This window comes from Diprion similis, chromosome 11 (genome assembly GCF_021155765.1).
Source record: "Diprion similis isolate iyDipSimi1 chromosome 11, iyDipSimi1.1, whole genome shotgun sequence".
Taxonomy (NCBI): Eukaryota; Metazoa; Arthropoda; class Insecta; order Hymenoptera; family Diprionidae; genus Diprion; species Diprion similis.
Window position 1 is genome coordinate 11401775 of NC_060115.1, and position 22761 is coordinate 11424535.

General features: G+C 34.0%; 1 protein-coding gene across 2 annotated transcripts; it reads left to right on the forward strand.

Moving 5' to 3' along the window:
- The first annotated feature begins 22 nt into the window (after positions 1–22).
- Positions 23–19506, forward strand: LOC124412471. Of its 2 annotated transcripts, XM_046892352.1 has the most exons (9): positions 23–686; positions 3377–3409; positions 5145–5210; positions 14125–14399; positions 14693–14948; positions 15092–15482; positions 15573–15749; positions 16555–16661; positions 17546–18823. In XM_046892352.1, exons 1-9 carry the CDS (start codon positions 609–611, stop codon positions 18689–18691), a joined length of 2529 nt encoding a protein of 842 aa, XP_046748308.1. In that variant the 5' UTR covers positions 23–608; the 3' UTR covers positions 18692–18823. The 2 variants fall into 2 exon arrangements, with proteins under 2 accessions (XP_046748308.1, XP_046748307.1); XM_046892351.1 differs by lacking the exon at positions 16555–16661 and having other exon boundaries at positions 24–686; positions 17546–19506.
- The last annotated feature ends 3255 nt before the right edge of the window (positions 19507–22761 follow it).

Sequence of the window (22761 nt, forward strand, 5' to 3'; positions counted from 1 at the left end):
GGGCGCCACGATCATTCGGCAGCAACACCACACACCCCTGCGCGCTCTTATTATTGGGAAAACATCTGCCTCTGCATCGGAAAATCTCTTTTAAATGGCCGAGATTTAATTGAAACTGAGTCGAAATATCGTGTAACATTACTGGGGTAGGTTGTCCGACAAATAAACGACATGTTTAGACCATTAGACCGGTCGGTATTTTCCCAAATGAACGGCAACTTAGATGGAAAATAGATTCGGCAATACCGAAAGGGGGGTTAACGCAAGTTGCGCGGTGTGTCGTGTGCCTGTCGTCCGTCGTCGTGTATCCGCGTCGGTGAAAACTCACACAAGACCCGTCAAATATCAGACTTGTGTGGATGGTCAATTGTTTGTGTTGGTGGGTGAATCGGGCAAGTGCCGTGGTGCGCGCCGTGCCGAGGAGCCGAGGAGCCGAGAGCCGAGAGGAGAGAGATATAATATAATATCGCTTCGCTCTCTTTTGTGAATAAGTAATATAATCTGTTGAAAGAAAATCGTCAAGCTTGGTGTCGTTGATTAACGCGGTGCCGATAACGAAGCGCATTCCTCAACTTCGGAATAACTCGAGTCAACTTCCAAGCCCGACTATGGAGATATCGAAAAGTTTACAGGATGAGATACACTCGGTGCAAAACAAGCTCAAATACGCCATACAAAATCATCAGGCAAGTAATTTCTCATCGTCGGATCTTTGATATCTCCATTGTAAAACCTGCCGCGTGTTACATATAATGTCTACGCAATTACCATAGGCTTCCATGCATCATTTACACACTGTTACACACTCGGAGCGCGACGACGACGAGGACGAGGAGGGGAAAGGGGGCTTGGAGATGATGCCAAAACTTTCGACGAGTGCGATTAAACTTTTTCCTCGTCAATTAATTCTCCGATCATCAGACTTACGCGGTTGTATAGAATTTAAGAAAAGAAACTGCGAAATACACAAGGCAAAATCATCGTAATAGAGAGATAAGTGTTCGATATCGACGTAGTAACTGTTGGCCCTAATTTCGCGTGCAGAGTTTTAATAGCTGCAACATAATTACAAAATTCGTCGTTTACTTTCCATCTAAACTAAGTCTACGTATATCAACGCAGAGTTTTTCAGGTATGACATTTACATCTCCGTGTATTTCTCGCTATCGTCGATGTTTTTTATCGCCGCAGTTTTAATACTTCAATTAACCAAGGTCGCCGCTGTTACCGTATATCGTCGTCGACGCGTCGTTACGTTTTGTATGATTTACGATATAGGCAATAGTTATTTTCTCTACATCTTATTTCATTTCGACGGTCTCTCTATTACAGCTCCGAGTCGCGTTGCATTACGTTTAACATGATAATGATCGATCGTCACCCAGCTGCAACCTGCAACATCGCTACGAGTTGCACACAACGTGTCCGCTTTCTTTCTCATCGTCAAATCGACGAATTATAATAGAAGTTTTAGGGTATCGTTATTGTTGCGCGACGAGTATCATCAAACTACTCGAGTAGTATTAAACCTACTCCGTTGCTCGGGTCGCGTTCTTCCTTATCCATTGAACGCAGCGCGCAACGAGTCGCGCGCAACTATTTCACCCGCGTATAAACACAAGAGTTAAAAATCTTTCCTAAGAAGTCACGCGAGTTTACTCGCCTAACATAAAAACTTTCCGCCACTTTTTTACTTCCGCTTTCCCTCCCCGCATTATTCCCCAAGTTTATACACGTTACAACTTTAAGCCGCCGTGAAACTTTTATTATCATCCCCCCCCCCCCCCCCCCCCCCCCCTTCTCTATAGCTATATCTCTTAACTATACACACGCTATTGCGTGTACTGCATGTAGTAATTTTGAATCTGCGGAAAATTCTTTCGCGGTATTTTAGCAAGAATTAGCGTCTCACTTAGCGTCGTTGTATATATTCAACCAACGTCTCTATACACACAATATTGTATCTCAGTCGGTATGCATGCAAGTATGTCTGATAATTTCTAATAAAAGAAAACTATGAGAAAAAGAAAAGGCGTTAAAAGCAGATTTTTATTTCTTGCATATGTGTATTGCCTCGTGCAGACGATACTACTTTGGGTAAAATTTTCACAGATAACTATATTGCGTTAGGGAGATAATAATCGTCGATTATGGTTCAATTCTGTTCGATTATTTAATAATCGTTGTACGAAGTTGACCGATAAATTATTCTCACGTTGCGCAAGGTGTTTTTTTACTCATAAAACAATCCACAGCAAACAAACCATATGAACTTATATACCTGCGACGAATTTTAGCTGCACACATCTATCCGTCAAGATAACGTAAAGAGTTGCAATGGCGGCGGCAGCGTCTCGTATTTATAAATACGTATATTATATACAGATAGAATTTCCGACAATATTAGTAACTCCTAAGTGCGAATGATCCTCTCGACATGTGCGAGGTAAAATGGATAAAAAAAAAAGAAAGACAAAATAATAAATACTAAGAACTTAAGTGAAATTACAGAGAGAATCATGCACGTAGATATCAAGTGCAAATCGTAATGTCACGTAGCTCGTTAAACCCGCCTCTGCGGCTATAAGCAGCGGTAAATCCGTGCATGCAACTGCATAGATGTGTGAACTGTACGCTATTGTATGCGCGATGTGCAGCGGACACTGTTTACGTAACTAAAGTGTATATTTGATAAATTATAGATATATACAAAGGCTTACGTTTTTTTTCTTCAAATTTTGTAACTTATCAGTTGATAGAAATACTAAATGGAATCAAGTTTTTTTGATTGGCTTATTTGCTTCTGGTTCAATTGAACGGAAGAAATGCCCTCGAGTTTTATCTCCAAGAATGTTTAATATAATCGTTGTAACAATCTCGGTGAAATTACGTTTTATATGAATAATGGGGAAAAAATTTTAATCAAGGAATTTTTACGGAAATTATTAAATTCATGCGATTTTTACAGTTATAGTAATAAACACGTTTCCAACACGTTATAATAAGTATAGTTTGGTATTTGAAGAAATTTTTGTAGAATAATACGGCTTCTCTATAAAATTGTTCATAATTTTATTGAATTTTATTCTAAATTGCGTCTTTTCATTCTTTTTTTTTTCCTTTTGCGTCTACGGCAAACGAATGAAGATTGTTGTTACATATTTTTATTTAGACCGTACGCGTGAAACATCCTTACAATTAGTCATGTTTCCATAACTAGTAATCCCTTATCAGGATTTAGTTCGCCTCCAGGCTGAGTAATTCATAACTATTTATAATACAAAGAACTCGCAATTTGTTGTTGTTTTAGTTAAGCGAGTTGATGCGTCATATATATTTGAATATTACATTATTTCTTCTCTCTTTGTTCTCGCAGGTGTACGTGGGGAAGCTGAACGAAGACCCGAACGTAAGTTGGATACAAAATAAGTACTTGATGATCAGTCTATTTGGTAATTGTTAACTCCTCGAGGATTCAGTTCTTTCACCGATTCAATTACTTGGCACCCCAATAACGAGGTGTGGCTTAAGTTGGGGATGAATTGTTCTGCAAATTGATTCGCTAAAATCGTTTATTTTTTTATTGTATTAGATTAAATTTGAAACAGCGATTCTGGTGATATTTTAATCAGAAGAAAATGCACGAATCGTTATATTTCCAGTCTGTTTTACTGACTACTTTGTTGCTCCAAGACAGAGACAGAGAGAGAGAACATTTAATCGATCGAATGAAAAACTGATTTGCTTTGATTAATTTGCTTGTGTGTTAATCAATTTAGTCGGTTACTTATAACATATAAGAGCTGAGTTTAATAATTAATAATCAATCAAATGAAACAACTTTTTCTTCTGAATTTGAACTTTTGTCGGGAAAAAGCTTCGGAATTTAATGCGTTTGTCATTCTTTTTTCCGTAAATTGCACCCAATTCAATTTACGAACGACAAGTCATAAAACCGAATCATTAAATCTTATTGGCACATAAAAAACAATTTATTAATATCACTATTCACTTCACATTGTACATTGTAATAATGGATATCCGTTTTGAAAGTGAAAATTGAAAACTGTAGACTAGCACCTAGATAGAAACCTAGATTGACTTGTATTTTGTGTTGAACAGCAATAATAATTGGCCTGAAGTGCTATTAGATTAACCCTGATCTAGAAATAACCGTTTCTCTTCTGTCCTAATCATCTTGGATCATCTCCGATTAAATCACTCGACAAACTGTTTTGCCGTATGATTTTTGTTGTATAAAAATATCAATTTATTAGATATATGGAAGAATAAATATCGTGTCAACGAAAATTTCAAGGATCTATTCTCATTTTATTCATAATTATACGGCATTGGAGATTTAAATTTTTATTTCAACAATTATAAATTTCTAATTCAACTAATACTTGATAATTTTCAACTTTGTAAGAAAGTAAAAAACAATACGTGGCATTATCGTGTTTTTTTGCTATTGTCGCATAAAATATGTGATATGCGGAAAATCGGAATGATCAAATAATTTACTCTTCGTAAGAGCTAATTCTGAGCTTGAATAATACGAACAAATACGAATATCATAATTTATGCAAATCGTAACGTTACCCGTGCATTTTTCTGGCTTTACAATTAGTCAAAGTAAAACAATCTTCGATTCAGACCTTCTGCCGATCCTTCTTTCGCAACTTTTGTTTCATCTTCGATTATCATCGACGTGACATCTATCGTCGAAATTCAATTCTTTGTACTCCACACAATTATTTGTTCTCGTTGCAACTTATTACAAGATACGATCGTCTAATGTATCTACAATATTATAACCGTATAATTTATTATACCTAAATCGTAGCATTTTATCCTCGCATTTGTTATTCCGACATTCAATCTCAAGCTGCACACAGTCTCGTTAATTTCTTCATCGAAGCGCGAATAGTATTGACATAATAATAATAATAATAATACCACATAATAATATAACATTGTATAATACTCGTATAATATGATTAAACAATAATCCTGAGCCTGCAAACGTAACGTCAGCATTTCAACGGTTCCATATTTCAATTGATAAAATTAGAACAATATCTACTTATCTACGATTGTTTATATCGCGATGCAATAATATTGATAAATCGTTATTGTTCCAGAACGAAGAACTTCTTGGACAGCTGCACGAGATTCAAGAGCACATAATTTCTCTCTCAAAATGCCAGGTATGTAGATATTTTTTTTTTTTTTTTTTTTTTTCAAATAATTTTATATACATTAAACGATTTCCAACAAGTATTCTAATATAACGATGTATCACATTCGTATGTCTTCCGAAAATTAGCGAAGTACTTAGCTTGGAAGTGAAGAAATATAACACATAATTATATCTGCAAAAAAGCAAAAAAAAAAAAAACAAACAATAAACAATAAACGTTTCAAACTTTGAACTCCTTAATTCCTGCGTTCAACCGTATATATATGTATATATATATTTGAATAACGACACTTTCTTTTTTTCTTGTCATAATTGTTCTAACTTCGTTTTTACATGTATAATATTTAGACTTTCATCCAGATCCGTATATATTTTTTTCTTCTTTTTCAATCTTAAACGATATGTATTAAATACGTTTGAAAAGTTTCAAAAAACGAATGTTAAAAAAATTCCGTGTGATTTTGGAAAGTGCAGGAGTTAATTCTTTTTTTTTTTTCTACCATTCATTCGATGCACTTCAAAGTAGTTTTTTTTTTTTCTTTTTTTTCTTCTTCTTACAGTATAATAAGCGAATGGCATGAATTGACTTAGTTTATTGTCAGATGTGACGTTTTTTTTTTTATTGTTGAACGTAAAAAATTGCTTTCACAAATTTTGTCTTGTTTTCTTTTTTCGTTAACGATTCGTTTCGAAAATACTATAATTCGTTGACGATTCATTAGAACGAGTTTATGTGCATTTAGGATAAAAAAAAATAAGTATGAAAATGAAAAAAATACACGGTAGAAGTATTACCTTTCCGTATCTAATAGGCGAAGACTGTTTCAGTTTCGATATTACGAAAGGTGTTATATTAATATTAATATAAGCCAGTTTGCTACTGGCTATTTACTTTTCCTTAACATACGTGTCCAAAATGATGCCGCAGCTGAGCTGTAATGCAATTACTTGAACGAGAATAAATACACTTAAGAGTCTAGGTTGTCGAAAATATTTATAACATTACACGTTTGAAGGCGACTAGACTTGGACGCGATACTTTCATAGATAGATATTTTACATACAGTGAATCAGGTTCGAAGTTAAGCTGGTTTTTAATGCTAACGATAAAACGCGGGCTTTAAATTGTACAAGTGTCGATAAAAATAGGTTTAAAGGTTGTCAGGTACACGTGACGTGGATTAGAATCGAGCTCAAAGCAGCTCGTGTTCGACGAGCTTCGTGCAAATGCGGCATTAATTCCGAACGTCAAAGTATCGCTTATTATACTCGACGTAGAATTTTTCACTCCGATTCACATCCGATTGACAATAGTCTAATCTTAGATCGGTCAATAAGTCCCAGTGTATAATCGTAGATATATGTAGAATGTTGGTAGAGTGTAACTGATTACTTCCAATTACTGTTTTTATAATAATTACACGAAAGTCACGTATTATGACTAAATAATATTTATATTATACTATTTTCCTCTATTCAATACGAATGATTTATTCTTCATTTTTCTAGATATTTTGTGTATAAAATGGTAATTTCGAGAAGGTGAAATAATTTGTGAAAGATCGTTTGTTGAGATTGAAGAAATATGTCAAGTTTATTTCGAATTATTGAAAATACGTAGAAACGGAGATATCGATTCGAATAGGTTGAAAAAATTCTCGGATAATCAGGCGAATTAGTTATTTTCAGTAAAATAAAATTTTGAATAGGAAAAAAAATGAATAAAAATTATTATAAAAATAAATAGAAATAATGAAAAAGTCATAATTCAATGAATTTTCAATGTTCTGAGCTGACTATTTATTTAAAAAAATATGGAGATTAAAGAAATGTATTCATTTTTATTTTTATTTTATTCGAATTAACATTTTTTACGATAATTTCATTAATAATCTTGGATCAAATAACATTATTGCGAATGTTTTTCAACTGGAATCTACGGTGAACATACTTTGGGGTCATTTTGACCCCAGTATGCAGCGTAAGGTTTAAGATTAATGTTTATCCATATTTAATATTAATTTCTGTGCAGAATATTTTCATCCGATTTCTCATTTTTCTCATTTTCTGAAGCCTATGAAAAGAATCTTCTCTCTCTATTATCTCCTTCTCTTTTTCTTTGCCAGTCAATTTGCAAAGTTTTTACCCTTGTTTGGGATAAATTTCTAGATGCCATTCACATAGAACGTTTAATACATCGTGTAAGAAATGAGAGAATGCAAGATGAACGTCGTAGAACTTATTCCTGGCTGCTGCTGCTACTGCAGCTAAAAATCAATTATCTTCAACTCGCAGAAGCCGCTTGGCATAGTCACGCAAAACTTACAACAGGATGCTGTTTATAATTTTATATTATCATCAATAGTCATGAGTTTCGTTGTAGCTGTTATTCTCTCATTAATATTATACATAACAATACGTGTATATATATATATATATATATATATAAATTATATAGGATTGCAAAAACTATCTGTTAATTAATTAATTCAATAATTAACGATCATACAGAAGATTTTTTCATATTTTTGATTATACATAATTTCCTATCCAAATTATACATAAATTAAAAAGTCAACATTCCATCGATTATTTTCAAAAAATTTTGCATCGTGTTTAACTTAATTTTCGAGAAAAAAAAATCTTTATCAACTGTTTATACAGTTACAGTGAAAAAGTTTGCGAATTGCGGTGCGAAGTGTTGCATGCTGTGGGTATAATAGCGGTGAGGAGATTCGAGAATTCTTAATTAAAACGATAGAGATTGAAGAGGGATGAGTAGAACGTTGAACGGCCAGAGTTGGAGATTTCGTCGAGTTGCGAGCGGCGCAAGCGCCGATGTATTGCTAAACTTTCGACCAGGTGGTCCGGAGAAGTTGGGAAATCCTCCGGAAAGTTGAAATTTCTAACGGTTCAGGAAGTAAACATTACACACCCCGTAATAACTGGGCCGGAAACTTTCACTTGACATGAACAGTTTTTCGTACGAAAGAATAGAAATTTTGCAATATATGACAATAGGATGAAATTTATTTTTATGAAGTCAATTTCATCATCGATTTTCAGATAAATATTATGTCTTAAATATTTTACTTGTCGAATATCGTGAGTGTCGAATTCGACTTTTCTTTTTTATCGGAATACTTGTTTTCGATCTTTGCAGCGAAAATGATGAGAATAAAATTATCAATTATATACATATATATATTAGGGTGGCGCGAAAAAACCGAGTATTCTTTTTTTTTTGAGTCTCGTGTGACAAAATGTTAGTTTTTTTATGTTTTAAGAGCCTACTCCAAAGGACAGCTCAAAAAAAAAAAAAAAATTTTAAGAGGTCGCTCGAAATTTAAAAAAATGTCAAAAATCGTCAAAAAATTAAATTAAAAAAATTATATTTTCAGTATTTTGTTTGATTTTTAATTCATGTCGTGGTGTATTGTTTTCGATTCTTTCTTACTAAATTGAAGAAGAAAAATTTATGAAACTTTAATATGAATATTAAAAGGTCGCTCGAAAAGATCTAAAGAAATGCACCAAAAAATTGAAAAAAAATTATGAGCGACCTTTCAAATTTCAAATTTTGAAACGAAACTTTCGGAAACTTATTTTTTTTTTGTCTCTAAAATTATACCGTAACGAGAAAAAAAATGCAAAAAAAAAAAAAAAAAACAATTTACGACGATTTCTGACGTTTTAAAAAATGTGGAGCGACCTCTTACAAATTTTTTTTGAACTGTCCTTTCGAGTGGGCTCTTAAAAAATCAAAAACTAACAGTTTGTTACACGAGACTCGAAAAAAAAAAAAAATAGTCGGTTTTTTTTTTGCGCCACCCTAATATATATATATATATATATAAACACTTTTTTTCGTTGACAATTCTTTTCAATACGAACTTTCCAAACGACGAGAAAATAAAAGGTTTGATCTTCACGCGACAAGATGATTTGCAAATGGTTCAAAGTTTAGTAATAATTCAACGATTTGCGAATTTCTTACAATCGGTAAATGGCAAAAAGAGAGAAAAGTTTACTAGCACAGGAATATCGTTTATTCTTCGACTTCACGGAAGGGAGGGAAAATAATTTTCGGTTCCAACGGAATTGGCCAACGTTATGCCCGATTTAGTTTAATCGTCCAATAGCGGAAAGGCACGCCGTCAAGCAAGAGACGGTTGTTATTGATTTTCAAGCTGTGCAGAGTTGAAACACCCCAATCCATGCGGCAGCAAACGTGTATATAACAGAAGCAGCGAGAGAACGAGTGTCTTCCGCTTGGGATCAGAAAGGCGCTCAGATGGATTACGCGATTATCCTGCAGACAATGCTCACCCTGATCTCGATAAATTATGGAACACCGGCTTGCCGTTACATTACGCCATAGCACACCATTCCTCCTAACTCAGAATTCGGGGGGGAATAAAAAACTAGGATTACTGATTCGTACAAGGACCAGAATATCTCAAATTTTTCTTCCTACAATTTCAAAATGTGGATAGTTTAAGCACAAAAAGTTAAAAGTATGGAAAGACGAAGTTTAGAAAGTCCACACAACGTGGAACAGTCAAATCGAGTATCTGGATAGGAATCTATATTATCGAGAGGAATTGCGACGATTCTACACTTTCGCATTCTATTTTCTGGCTTTTTTTTCTAATCTTTTACTTCTTCATACTTCGACTTTTAACATTTTTATATTTTATGTATTAAGTTTTCGCTTTTTTCAAAATTCGATACTGTGGTCCGTCGATTTTTGGATTTTTCTATATTTTTATCCCCACCCTTAGAATTTGTCTCACAATTTTTTTCAAGCTTATCAATTTCATCTTTTCTGTCATAATATTTATTTTTACTTCACCAGAAAGTTTCGTTTCCTCTCGATCTTCTTTCAGTTCACGAACTTTCTGTATACTTTCGTTGTATCCACCTTTTTTTAGTTGTTCTTATTATTATTATTATTATTATTTTTTTTTTTTTCTCGGATCTGAGAAACAGTTTTTCATTTTGACAAATTATTGGAATAGTTTGAACGGATTTTGCGTTCGGTAAAGTTATAATTTATATTCATACTATACGCAATTATATGCTGTACGATTTTGCTATGTTTTTACATTCGTTTTTCTATCTACAACTTTTTTTTTTCTCTTGTTTTGTTTTTAGAGAAGAAGCGTGGCTGAAGAGAATATTTTGCGTGGATAATTAGATACAGAAATAAAATACACAAGTTTAACGATCGTTATACATTTTAGTATTAATTTTTGTATAATACCGTATGTAAAAGCTTCTCGTTATTTTTTCTAATTATAAAGCTTTCGAGGTTGATTTTTATTCGGCTGTATGTACACTCGCCGTTGACCGACCTCATTTTATATTGAAATACGAAGGGAGATATGAGCTTTTGAATTGCCCGAGGCTTTCGGCGAGGCGAAGGGAAGTATTAAAAGCGCTCGCGTTCACGGAAGTTTGATTTTTATCAACAGAGGTGCTTAATCAGTATTGCGAATTGAATATAAACATGGAAATTAAGGATCTTTTGCGTCGGACTACGTAGACGAAATTCCTGCTACTTGATTTAGCAATAATTTAATTTAGCAAACATATTTTAAATACGTCACGAAAACTTTGAAGATTAGTATCTTATATTCATTTGCTTTATAAAATTTTATACAAAAGCTGATGTCATTTCTTTGATATCGTTTCGCAGTTTTTTGCTTTAATTTTTAAAATATAATCACGAGATTAGAGGAATTTTAATGTCAATTAATTACAAAAATACCCCTTAAATACAATCTTACATATATAACAAAAGAAAGATGAAACCGAACAAAATGAAATCATAACATTTTTTCTTCCAGATAAAAATGAGCCAAAAAGTATTTCGTTCAGAGTTTTGAAATTTTTTTTCACACTACTTTGTAGCGTTCGTTCGCGTTTACTTCCTGCAAAAAAAATTCATTCGCTGATTATTTTTTCCTATAAATTTTTGCGCATTAATTGATAAAGTCAAGACTATTTTACAGTAATTATTTTCCAAGCTTCAGAATGAGCATAATATAAAGTGTATTTACGTTGACTTTACACACCACGCGGTGAGGAAAAGTATTGTTTTCGCAACTCAACTCTTCCAAGGAAGTAAAACTTTGGCTGAGTGGCGCAAAACTTTCCCCAAACTTTCTGGAAGCTTTGAATTAGCTTGATGTGCTCGCGCCTGCGCGAAAATTACGCGCCCTTGGAAATTCCTTTACTTATAATAACTTATTTATCATCGGATCTTCTACAATTTAGACAAGGTTTTGAAAAAGCTGAGTTAGAAAAAATCTTTCATAGAAAATATTTAGGTAAACGTATTTTATGCTTCAGATGTAATATATATATATAGATATATATATATATATACATTATAAAAATGTTTTTTTGGTTTTTGATTTTTAGATTAATTTAGCTCTTTTTATTGATATTATAGTCACAAGTTTTTAATTGATTAATTGAAGTAATTTTCAGATAATAATTATTAAGCTATAATTAGACGCGTTTTGACAATATATAATCAAATTTTACTGTCATTTATACTTTGTGATATCTTTTTTACGATTTTTACAACTCAAAAAACACACCCCTTGAAAGCACGAATGAAATTTCCGCGCAATATCGTCAATCCCGGAATTTCTTGTAACTCTTGCGGACTGAATCGTGTTTTATTTTAAACATAATAAGTCGAAAATCAGCTTTTCTTAATTGGTGTTGTGACTTTGAATCAATTTATATATAATTGTGAAAAGTTTATCATCTCGACAAGCTTATAGACTCGCTTTTCATTGCGTTCAATTTCATTCATCCAAATTGACATTTAATTAACCAAATAAACGTGAATGTTGGAAAAAATAAGAAGAAAAAAAAATTCAATTCTGAATAAAAATAATGTACCGTCTAAACTAATCGGTGAACTCTCGTATTTCAAATCTAATCGAAATGCCGGATTCCATACGCAGCTAGTGCATTTCTCATTTCAACCGCATAACTCGCAGCTCGTAGGTATCAGCACATATCAAATTGCATCTGTTGCTAAGTTTTCACGCAGCTTTCCGTGGCGACGAGCCGAGAGTCGAGAGTCTGTAGATTTCATCTCCGTCTCGTAACTGCAGACGGACGGAGAGGGAATCGAGAGGGGGGGAGTGCAGAGGAAAGAAGGAAAAGGGAAGGAGAGACACCCTCGAAATCGATAAAACATATCTCCGGGAAATATTTACATCCCTTGAAAAGTATATAATATTATATATGTAAACACACACACACACGCACTAAAAAAACTATTATTTCATTTTTAGTTAGTCACCGTGAAAATATATCGTTCAAGATGACGAAACAAAATTCTGTTAAAGTTTGAGCTCTTAACTTAATTAATTTTAATTAATATTTTAAGGTATGGCTATTTGCGATTTTCTAATTTTTTAGGCCCTATTTGACACACAGTTCTCGAGAGATTACGGTTTTACACTCTACTAAAATTTTCTTCTTTTCCTCAAACGTAAATATCGATTACGTTTTTCGACAGCTAGCTCTTTTTTTTAAATTATCATCTTGTGCTGAAGATTTTGTAATATTTTTTTCGACTTGTGTACTACACTTTGATCTCTTACGCGATTTTACAGTTTAGGTCAGTTTCAGATACAGTAGTACACGATAATATTCAATAGTATATTAACGTGGAATAAAAATTCGCTAAACAAATGTCTACGCGTAGTTGAAAACGTTTTTGTATCGGCGCACTTCTTTGTTTTCTAAATCGGACGATTATCGAGTGGAATTTCATCGCGGCCTCTGCATGTATATAACCGTGTTAATTGGTACAGATCGAGGGTACATTGTTTCTGCGAAATTTTTATTTTTGATAAATTTATTACCTGTACATAGGCCTGGATCTTGACAATAAAAGAGCGGAAAAAATATACACTAAAAGAAAAATATACAAACTTAATACTAAATAGTATAATACAAAAGAAACTTGGTACAATGTATCGTAGTACTTTACATATAATACGAGTACATTACACAGTGCTTTCTCTTTTTTTTTGTTTATATATTACTGAAGACTTTTTTTTTTAAACGTATAAAAGGAAGATTTTCAAAATCGTTTGACAATTTACTCAATTTCTTATGCTATAATATAATTATACTTAATGTTATTTCAATTATTTGCAATTAATCGATTCGTATAAAGAGAATGAAATTTTATTTGAAAATTAGGCCTCTTGAATTATATATAAATTTATACCATGCACAAAAGTTTTTTTCATGTAACTTTTTACACGGAGTTTTCGCTGCTGCGCGTATCGCGAGGGTAAATAACCGTTGTAAGATAATTACGGAAGATATTGTAAGATCTTGACTAAGTAATAATAACCGAAAACATATAACATAGTATATACGTGTACATATGCACAGATTTATGTATGTATAGGTGTAGATAGAAGGAGAGATCGAACGATAGTAATGCGGCAAGTTTTTCACCCCACATGTAGGGGTGTAATGTAATATACAAGACGTCTTACACGCGAATAACTTTGAACTTGAACGCTTTTGTGACGAGAATTATGGGTAAAATAATACGCGGCATTAGGAGTTGATTGTGGAAATATTAATAATAAAATTAAATATAATAAAATGATTTTTTTTTATTCATGTACAGGGATAAAGTTGCATAATATATAAATTATCAGATTATTGTAAAAATAAGACAAGTAAATAAAGGTAAAACAGATTGTGTAATTATCAACTGAGCGAAATAAGTCAGAGCGATGATTTCGTTAATCCGCGTTGGAAGTTCGAAATTTGAAATCTGATTGTATAAGTTGAAAATTTTCGATGAAAACTGCGGAAAAACTCGATAATACTAATGCTTGGATATGTTTTTGTGTGTTACGCAGAAGCAGGTCGTTCAGCGTTTGCGCAAAGAGGTGAAGCTGTACGAAGCGGCAAATTCAAATGGCGGCAAAGTCTCTATAGGCTCGTTATTAGGATTGAACAACAACGACAGTATAACGAATAATAATGTGACGAAAAGCCGCGAATGCGAGCAAACCGTCAATGGGAATAATTTCAACGTATTGAGACGCAGATTGTCGAAAGACGATTACGAGGATGAAATTCAAAACGTTGATCTACCCTCACCCAGTCGTCATTTTCGAAATAATTGTTCCAGGTAAGCTGCGAGAACGGTGTTAATTGTGAAAAATGTTACATTTTTAACTGCTGAAGATTTTCTTCACCCTCTTGCCAAAATTGATATTTGTCTCTTTAAGTTTTGGATAGAGTTTCACAGAGAAATATTTTCACCGGTTTTGGAGGATTTAATTTATTCTGATTGAAAACAGGTCACAGTTATTGTTTTTAATACGAAAATAACATGCTAAGAATAATCAGAATTTAATAAATTTCTTTAACGTAAGTTCATCTGTGTGCCTTATTCATTCTCAATATGATTGATTTTGACAGGGAAAGAACAAGATTCAACCGAATAGATTCAAACGACGAGGATATCGTCGAAATTGGAACGGATGAAAATTCGACTGAGAAACCGATCCCTGATGATATTTACCAAGATCTTCATTATAAGCAGCAGAATTTTCTTGGATGTCTCGGATTGATCACAGCCGACAAACACACGGAATTACAAAACAAAAGAGCAGAAAGAAAACGCAGGAGTACCGCCAATCCACAGTTCGTTTATTCTAATTGGGAAATTCCTACTGTAAGTTTATAACTGTTTAATCGAAACCCGTTTGTAAACTTGTTCGCTCACAAAGACTTGAATCGCATGCTTTATTATACTTACATCCAAAGTGGAAATAAATTTTAAGCACATTACAAAAATTAACATCGATTTAATTTCAGAAAAGAAAAAGACACTCGTATCTGCAATCGAATGGGACAGCACCGCAAACACGACAAACGACAGCTCGATTAAATGGCCCATCTCCACCTCCGTCTAAGGTGGGAGGTTTAAAGTCATCTTCGCCGCTTTCTGCAGCTTCCGCAAAGTCGTTAATTCCAACGCAAAAGTCATCGACAAGACCAAATATACTTAGAAATAATCAAGAAAGTAAAGTATTTGCGGGCAAAACGAAATCCGAGAATAGTTCGAGCCACGGACAGCAGTCTAACGTTAAGTCGGTTACATCGGTGGGAGGCAAAGCTGTTCACATACCTGGTCTACCCTCGAGTTTGACCATCGAAAGGATTGAAAATAAATTCTGCGCAGTTTGTATTCTCTGTAGAAAATCTGGTATGTATTTATTTGACGCAATTCATTCATGCACACGCACTCGTTAAATTTGTACATTCGTTTGAACAAAGTAACTTTGCTTTTACGCAGGTTCTACTTTAGAGGTCTGCGAAGTTTGTGGTTCATATTTTCACACTACTTGCCACGTGGCTTTAAGCTCGCCTTTCAGAACCTGTCCAAAATGTACCACTAAAACTGAGGAAATAGATTGTGATCAAAACAGTAGCGATACCTTAGCAATTGAGACTAGAAGGGAAATTGAAATTGGTAAGTAATTACTGCATTTTTAATTACGTATTATTATATTTATAAGTCATGACGTTGTGAAAAAAAATCTCAGAGTATTTTGAACTCTTAACGTGAATTGTATGTATCGTAAAATCGATACAAGCTGTATTTACCATTAATAGATTACATTAATAATGTTTGCGGACAAGCGCGTGAATTTAATTGCAGAAATTCATCCTCGTTCAATGTAATAATTCTTCATGACAATCTAGTCGACATATTGACACGATTTAAAATGTTTCAGACAGCTCTGATTTATATATATGAATTTTATTCGCTAAACTTTGAAACTTATCGATTTTTACTTATCGTTAGTACCTTGTGCTTATATTTTAACCGATCGTTGACAAAGTAAACTCAAGAGCTAATGTCTTCGTGAAGAAACAGTCGGACAATCAATACTTGTATAGACATTATTTCACTTTTTTGATATTTGAAATGTAAATTAAGATGCGTCTAATCTATGTTGTGGGCAGATAGTGCAAATAAAACTAACTATCTAAAGAATGTTAATACATGCAATGTATTCACGAAGTTTTCTTATGGACTCTTATCAGAATTGCTGATACATATTCATCAACTAATGCATTAATTGATTGTTTACTTCAATTTCTGTATCATTAATGAACATTCGTTGACGCTGAGCGCTCAAAGCTTTTTCACTAACTGTCTACAGCATTTTTTTTCATACGATACTATCTGGTTGTATGCCTTGAATGTCGAAAAAAATACATTCGAACTAAAAATTGAAAATAGAAAAACAAAAGGTAAAAATGTCTTGCAGAAGAAAAAGAGAGAGAGAGATATGAACTGCGCGAGAGAAACTCGGATTTGAGATTGCAGGTTTATGAATTGGAAAAACGCTCACAACTCCTTGGCCAATCTCTTCAGGTTTGTCACGGCCTGTACAGAAAACGAATCATAAAAAACTATTTTTATTAATTTGGAATGTGTTATTCTACCTTTACATCTACTAGTATTTTTGCCTATTCGTTTAGTTTTTGGCTGTCGTTATTTTACTGGTAATTGAAAATCGACGTATTTTTAGAAATTGAGCCATTTTGCTTTTTTGATTTAAATACTTATTAGAAAATATAAAGTTTGAAAATTGATATTGCGTTTATCTTTGCTAATCGCTGCGGTATTCTTTATTTTACTGTCACAACCTTACTATCTGATTAAGAAAAGTGATATAGAAAATATTTCAAATTCCTATGTTACATAATATGTGATTCCGTGATTTATGTAACTGATCGTTATGTGACATTTATTTCACAGAGATCGACATTTTCAAGGCAGTTATAATCAATTGTTGTAATAATTTCACTTATTTATGCAGTTTTTTTTTGCAGCGTATTCCCATTTCACATCTGTATTTGATTTTAATACTATCCACCGTTCATATAATATGTGTAAATTGGCTATGAATTCAATTAGGTATTTTTACTTTCATATCTGTAGCTTATTAACTAACGTTTTATCATTATTTTGCCGTATTTATGTAAATTTTTTATTCTTGAAATTAAGATTCACTCAAGATTTTTGGAGCATGCTCGATTCGTTTCACATGTATACTTGTACACAGTGCACAGCGAAAAGGAATTTGTTTAGCAAGTATTCTTTATTTTATTTAAATAAATGAGAAATGGAATTATTTACTTAATTGGAACAATTTTTTCCTTTTGTAAATTCATTTGCCTTGATTGTAGCATTTTAACTGTTGGAAAATACAACCAGCGTCTTGGACATTGAATTTATTTGCATTGTTATTTCAGCAACAACATCGAACGCGTCAAGAGATGTTGGGGAAACAAGAGAAGACTCAGAGGTCCGTAAAACGCCTGGTGGATTTCATAAAGCTGATGCAGCAACAGAAGGACCCATCCCAGCAGCCCTCAACGTCAACCAGCTTCCATCCTCAACCTTCCTCATCCCTATCGTCCCGAACTCCATCCCCTCCTCCACCGTCTCCACCGCCATCTCCTCTTCCCCCTCATCCTCCACATTCGACGTCGATCAGTCTGAGACCACTGTCTCATCTGCAGCAGCTGTCAACAATGGAGAATCAAACGTCAGCACATCTTACTCCTCAATTCTCATCAACCGACTCTCAAGACCACCAAGCATCGAGTCGGACACCAAGGTCACCTACGCCTACCAGTTTCCAATCACAGTTGGTCAGCAAGAAAAATCACAGTCTTACCTCATTGTCAAAAAAATCTCCGAATCATCAAAAACCACAGCAAGAAGTAAACAATTATCATCATCATCATCTTCGTCAACTGTCCCCGGAAATAAGCCTGATAAGCGAATCCCTGTCGCCACCACCGTCGACGCTCAACAATCTTCAAATGCAAGTTTCAATGACGACGCTCAATCAGAGGTCAAGTCTGTTGCTCACAGAGAATCAGTGGGAAGATTCAAAAAGTACAATGGACAAGAGCCTGCTAAGCCAGGTGAAGATGCACCGCCAAAACCTGCTAAATCAGAATCAACAAACTGTTTTAACAGCGAGAAGTGCCTCACCAAACAGCACTCTAAACTCAACATCAACCAGCTCCGAACACCAAGACAATCGAACAGTTTTATACCCCTCCACAGTATTATTGGCCGCCCAAAAACTATCGACAAACCTGACGTCGCGAAAGAATCAGAGACACGAAAAGTCGGACAATCCTGCTGCGAACCCGTTGCCCACTGTTCAAAAGCCAAATCAAAAACAAATTTACTCTACTCATTGTTCTCAAGCAATAACGAGTCCCATCCCTTCACCGGTAGTTTTGTCCAGTCGCAAGATCCAGCCGCAGAACAAATCCAATCAGAATTCAAGCTCCAACCACCTGAAAATTACCAATCGAAATGCGACAAACGCAAACCTGGAATTCATTCTTCCTCCGTCTCAAATTTCTCAGAATACGTGAAATTGGAAGAAGCGCATTTATCAGCGCCATTTAGACCAAACCTAGAACGAAAAAGCCCAGAGATTAGTGCAATTCCAGAAAAAAAAGAAGATTCAGTCTTTCTTTTGGATGTAAACGAGGGCGATGACGCTCCATTGCTTGCAACAAATGACTCACCCGAAAGTGAAAGTAGAGATAATGATGCTGATTCAAACATTGGCAAAGAGCGGGCTGATATAAATCCAGATTTCACAAGCTTTGAGGAATATCATAATGAGAATTTGAAAACGACTCTGAATTTCATAGCGATCGAGAAAAAGCACAGTAACACTTACATCAAGTTTCACAATTTTGATGAGTGCGGTGATTCGGGGGAAGATGAATATTCAGACAAGACTCGCCGGCAGGAGACAATCAGGCAAGATCTGAAGATACTGAGAAATGAACTATCGCAAAAGAAAAACTATCTTGCACTTCGGAAAAAGTTCCTGCCCCCTAAGATTAAGCCTGAATTCGAGAGACAAGACTTACCAATGAACGATCACGAATTCATAATAAAAGATGCGGACGATAATGATAGAATAATCTTGCTTGGCAAAAGTCGTATTACCACAATAACAGAAGAAGAAAGCAAGGCAAAATTGGGTATGAATGTTGTATCCACAGAGAACATGCAGGTCCTTGAACAGTTTGAGTCTGCTATGCTAGAGGTCGACAAAGATGAAACTACCAATTGTTGAAACTAGTTTTAAGCGTACCAGTAAATTAGGATATTTAATATAAATGAGAGATTTGAAAAATGTCTTTCGTTCGCTCAATACATCATACGTTATTAATACTCTTTTATTATCTCAACTACTTCTCATCTCTATGCTCTAAAGTGTGGATTCAAAGGATTACAGTAATTAATATAAGTCGACGCTTATTGATTGCAGTTTGAAGTGCGAATAACAGCGTCTACGAATTTTAGGAGTAACCCAGACAATATTCAAACCCTGAAATCGTCTAAAGTCCATTTACGCGATTTTCCATATGCCAAAAATCAATGTTTAGGCTCATAGTTGTAACATTGTAAACGATATTCTAAAGTTGTTGTTTGGCGAAGTTTGTTCTTTTCATTGCATGCAAGATTTTTCAAGTTAATAAATATTCATTAAGGAATACTTGATTTGAATTTTTCTTTAATCAAGGATTGTTTCTAAGAAGACTATTATTATTATTATTATTATTATTATTATCGTCATTATTATTATTATGTTATGTGGGACCAGGAAAGAAGCAAAAGGGATAGAAGTAACAGAAATAATTATCTTAGAATGCAGGATTTCAAACAAAACTATATAATATGTAGAGTGAATTCCTAACGACTACATGATCCGTCGTTTGCTAAAATTTACTGTGTATGCGCCACAATTTGAGAGGGGCTGTTTAACAGTTGTCGCTAGCAATTGTGCTCAATACGGATAACTGTTGGGATTTTTGAGTTTACGTACATTGCAGCGAACTGTTGTCCTAAGTTATGACGGTTGCTTTGATTGTAGCGCCTGTGCATTAAACCTCAGCAGTCGACGGACTATGCAGGCGGTAGGAATTTACTCTATATATTGCTTAGATAATAAAATATATCGACGAAACTGAAAATATTTATCATACCTATATATTTCTTTAAAGTTATTAAATTCAGAATTGATCCAATTTTAATTATGACATCATTTCTCAGTAAATTCAATAAATTCATAAACAGCAATAGTAATCTATAGTGATGATAAAAACGAAAAATCGTTTTATGTACTCGTGTAGTATGAATAAACGAATTGCTTTTTTACCATAAGTGGATTGAGGGAAATTTTGATTGTGTCTAGGTAATGATTCATGATTACATCTCGATTGTTTTATTTAATTTTTACTCTGTAAGGGATTGTCTTACATCACATAAACGAGTCAAAAATGAAGCCATATCTTAGAATGAAGTAAATAACTGCGAGGGTAGAGGTGGTCACAAAAGTTGCTTTGAGAATTTTATAATGTAAGATCTAAACTATATTAGTAGGTATTATAATGTATGGTATTATATTATTAACACGTGCAAAATAATTATGTTATTATTATTATTACAATATACATAGGTATAAATTATTATTCTTGGAGTGCAAGAAAAGTTTATTAATAATCCATATGGATCTCCAAACCTGTTTATCTGACTTTGCGATGTTACAAAAGGCACATATCTGAGTATAATTATAGGAGTAGTAAATTGGAGATTGACAATATTTTTTCTCTCTTCTCTCTCTCTATCTCTGACATTCTCCCTTCTCTGCAAGAGCTTAGGATACACGTATAATGCCTACATCTACGTAACCAAGTCATATTGCCATACTGCCTTAATAGTCGTTTAAAAAGTACCTATACGAAACAACATTGGAAAGTAGGTAATGAAAAAGAAAGAAGTGAACGAAGAATATAACCAAATAATAATATAACTTGTAATTAATTAATTAATTATTTATTTATTCAATATTGCTCACTCAATTATATAACCAGAAAACATTTTTTCACTATTGTCAGTCAATATAAAGAAAAGTTCGCCGTATATTCATGTCGTATATTAAGTTCACGTTGACACTGTTTTCGTTGTTTGTTTTTTTTATTATGCAATGCATGTGTTATTGTTTACTCTTAAGTGTCACGTCTAGAACATAATAATGTTATAGCCACGGTGCTACGATTCGCCGGCCGTAAACCGATGTTATTATGTTGATTTCGATTTTCCAGTTAACAATATATCTTATCATTATGCGTCTAATGTTATTGAGATGTAAAAATCCGTTTTCTTCTCCATCTCTTCCTCTTTTTATTTTACCCAGTATTGAGAAAAGATTGTTGCGAGACTAGGCGATGAGATTAATCGAAAAATTCGTATTTTTTGAATAAAGTGATTGAAAAATATCGTTGCTTTACACAGTTTTTCTAATTATATTTACCTATACCCAAATGTCGAATATATTCATGGGTACAAGCTAAATTAACATAAGTCAATATATTTATACGAACATAACATTCGACGTTGAATACTTGCAAATATAGTTCATATATGTTTATATTAATTGAGAATTTCAAATGTACATTTTTCAACACAAATACTTTAAACCGCGCGCCATTAAATGTTGGTTCAATTCCGCTTTGCGCTTATTGGTGGAACGGTAACAGAATTTCTATCTTATCCACCGCGGATGATGAAACAAATTAACAATCGAGAATCAAAAAAGTTGTCGCTACGATGCATGTCCTCGACTACATTTTGAAGCTGACATATAATTTCCAAAGAATGAACCGACATATTATAGGTAAGTTGGTAAAATTTGGAGAATTATACGTAAATGAAACTCTAGTTCCTCAGGAACTGTTCCTGGGATTTTTTCGAGCCAATATGTTTCGCGTTAAATATAAATTAATTTTTTTATTTCGGCCCTTCGATTATCGTCCGCCATTATGAATCGAATTGTCGTTAAAAGATAATGACAGCATATAATTGTAAATAACATTATAATTTCCTATAAACTTGGCTGCAGCGCTAATGAAAATAGCGACTGATTAAACCGCGTGTATGTCTGATCAATGGATTGTGTAATTTCGGCGAATTTTCAAAGTTAATTGATCAAAATCAAGCTGCAGATTTTCGGCTGGCTCTCCAGTTGGGGCGCAGGAAAATTGGCAAACAACGCTCAATTAACGTTCGATCATTAAATATGTACGGGCAGGGCGGATGTGTGGGCAGCATAAATGCATCACGGTTTCAACTCACACGAGCGTCAACCCTCATCTCTCGTGTTGGCACAGCGGGTTGATTAGCTACGCCATATTTACATATCATTAGCCGATTGTTTGTCCGAACCGGAATTCGCTCGCCACCGTCCCGGCACCCTCGCAGCTCCGACATTCCCTTATTACTCGCTTAGCTAGTCGCGTCGTTCTGCGTTACACGCTGTAGTTTATCAGCCCAGTCAGAAAACACAGAAAAACTCGCTGAAATTGCAATTTCTGCATTCCCTAATTTTTTTTTTCCAATTGTTAGGGGAGCCTATTAGTATTCT

Excerpts from the sequence above, each read along its gene's own strand:
- LOC124412471 (XM_046892351.1), top strand. The coding sequence starts at position 609 with ATGGAGATATCGAAAAGTTTACAGGATGAGATACACTCGGTGCAAAAC. Across the intron at positions 15,483-15,572 it reads TATTCTCTGTAGAAAATCTG|GTTCTACTTTAGAGGTCTGC; the intron begins GTATGTATTTAT and ends GCTTTTACGCAG. Across the intron at positions 15,750-17,545 it reads TAGAAGGGAAATTGAAATTG|CAACAACATCGAACGCGTCA; the intron begins GTAAGTAATTAC and ends TTGTTATTTCAG.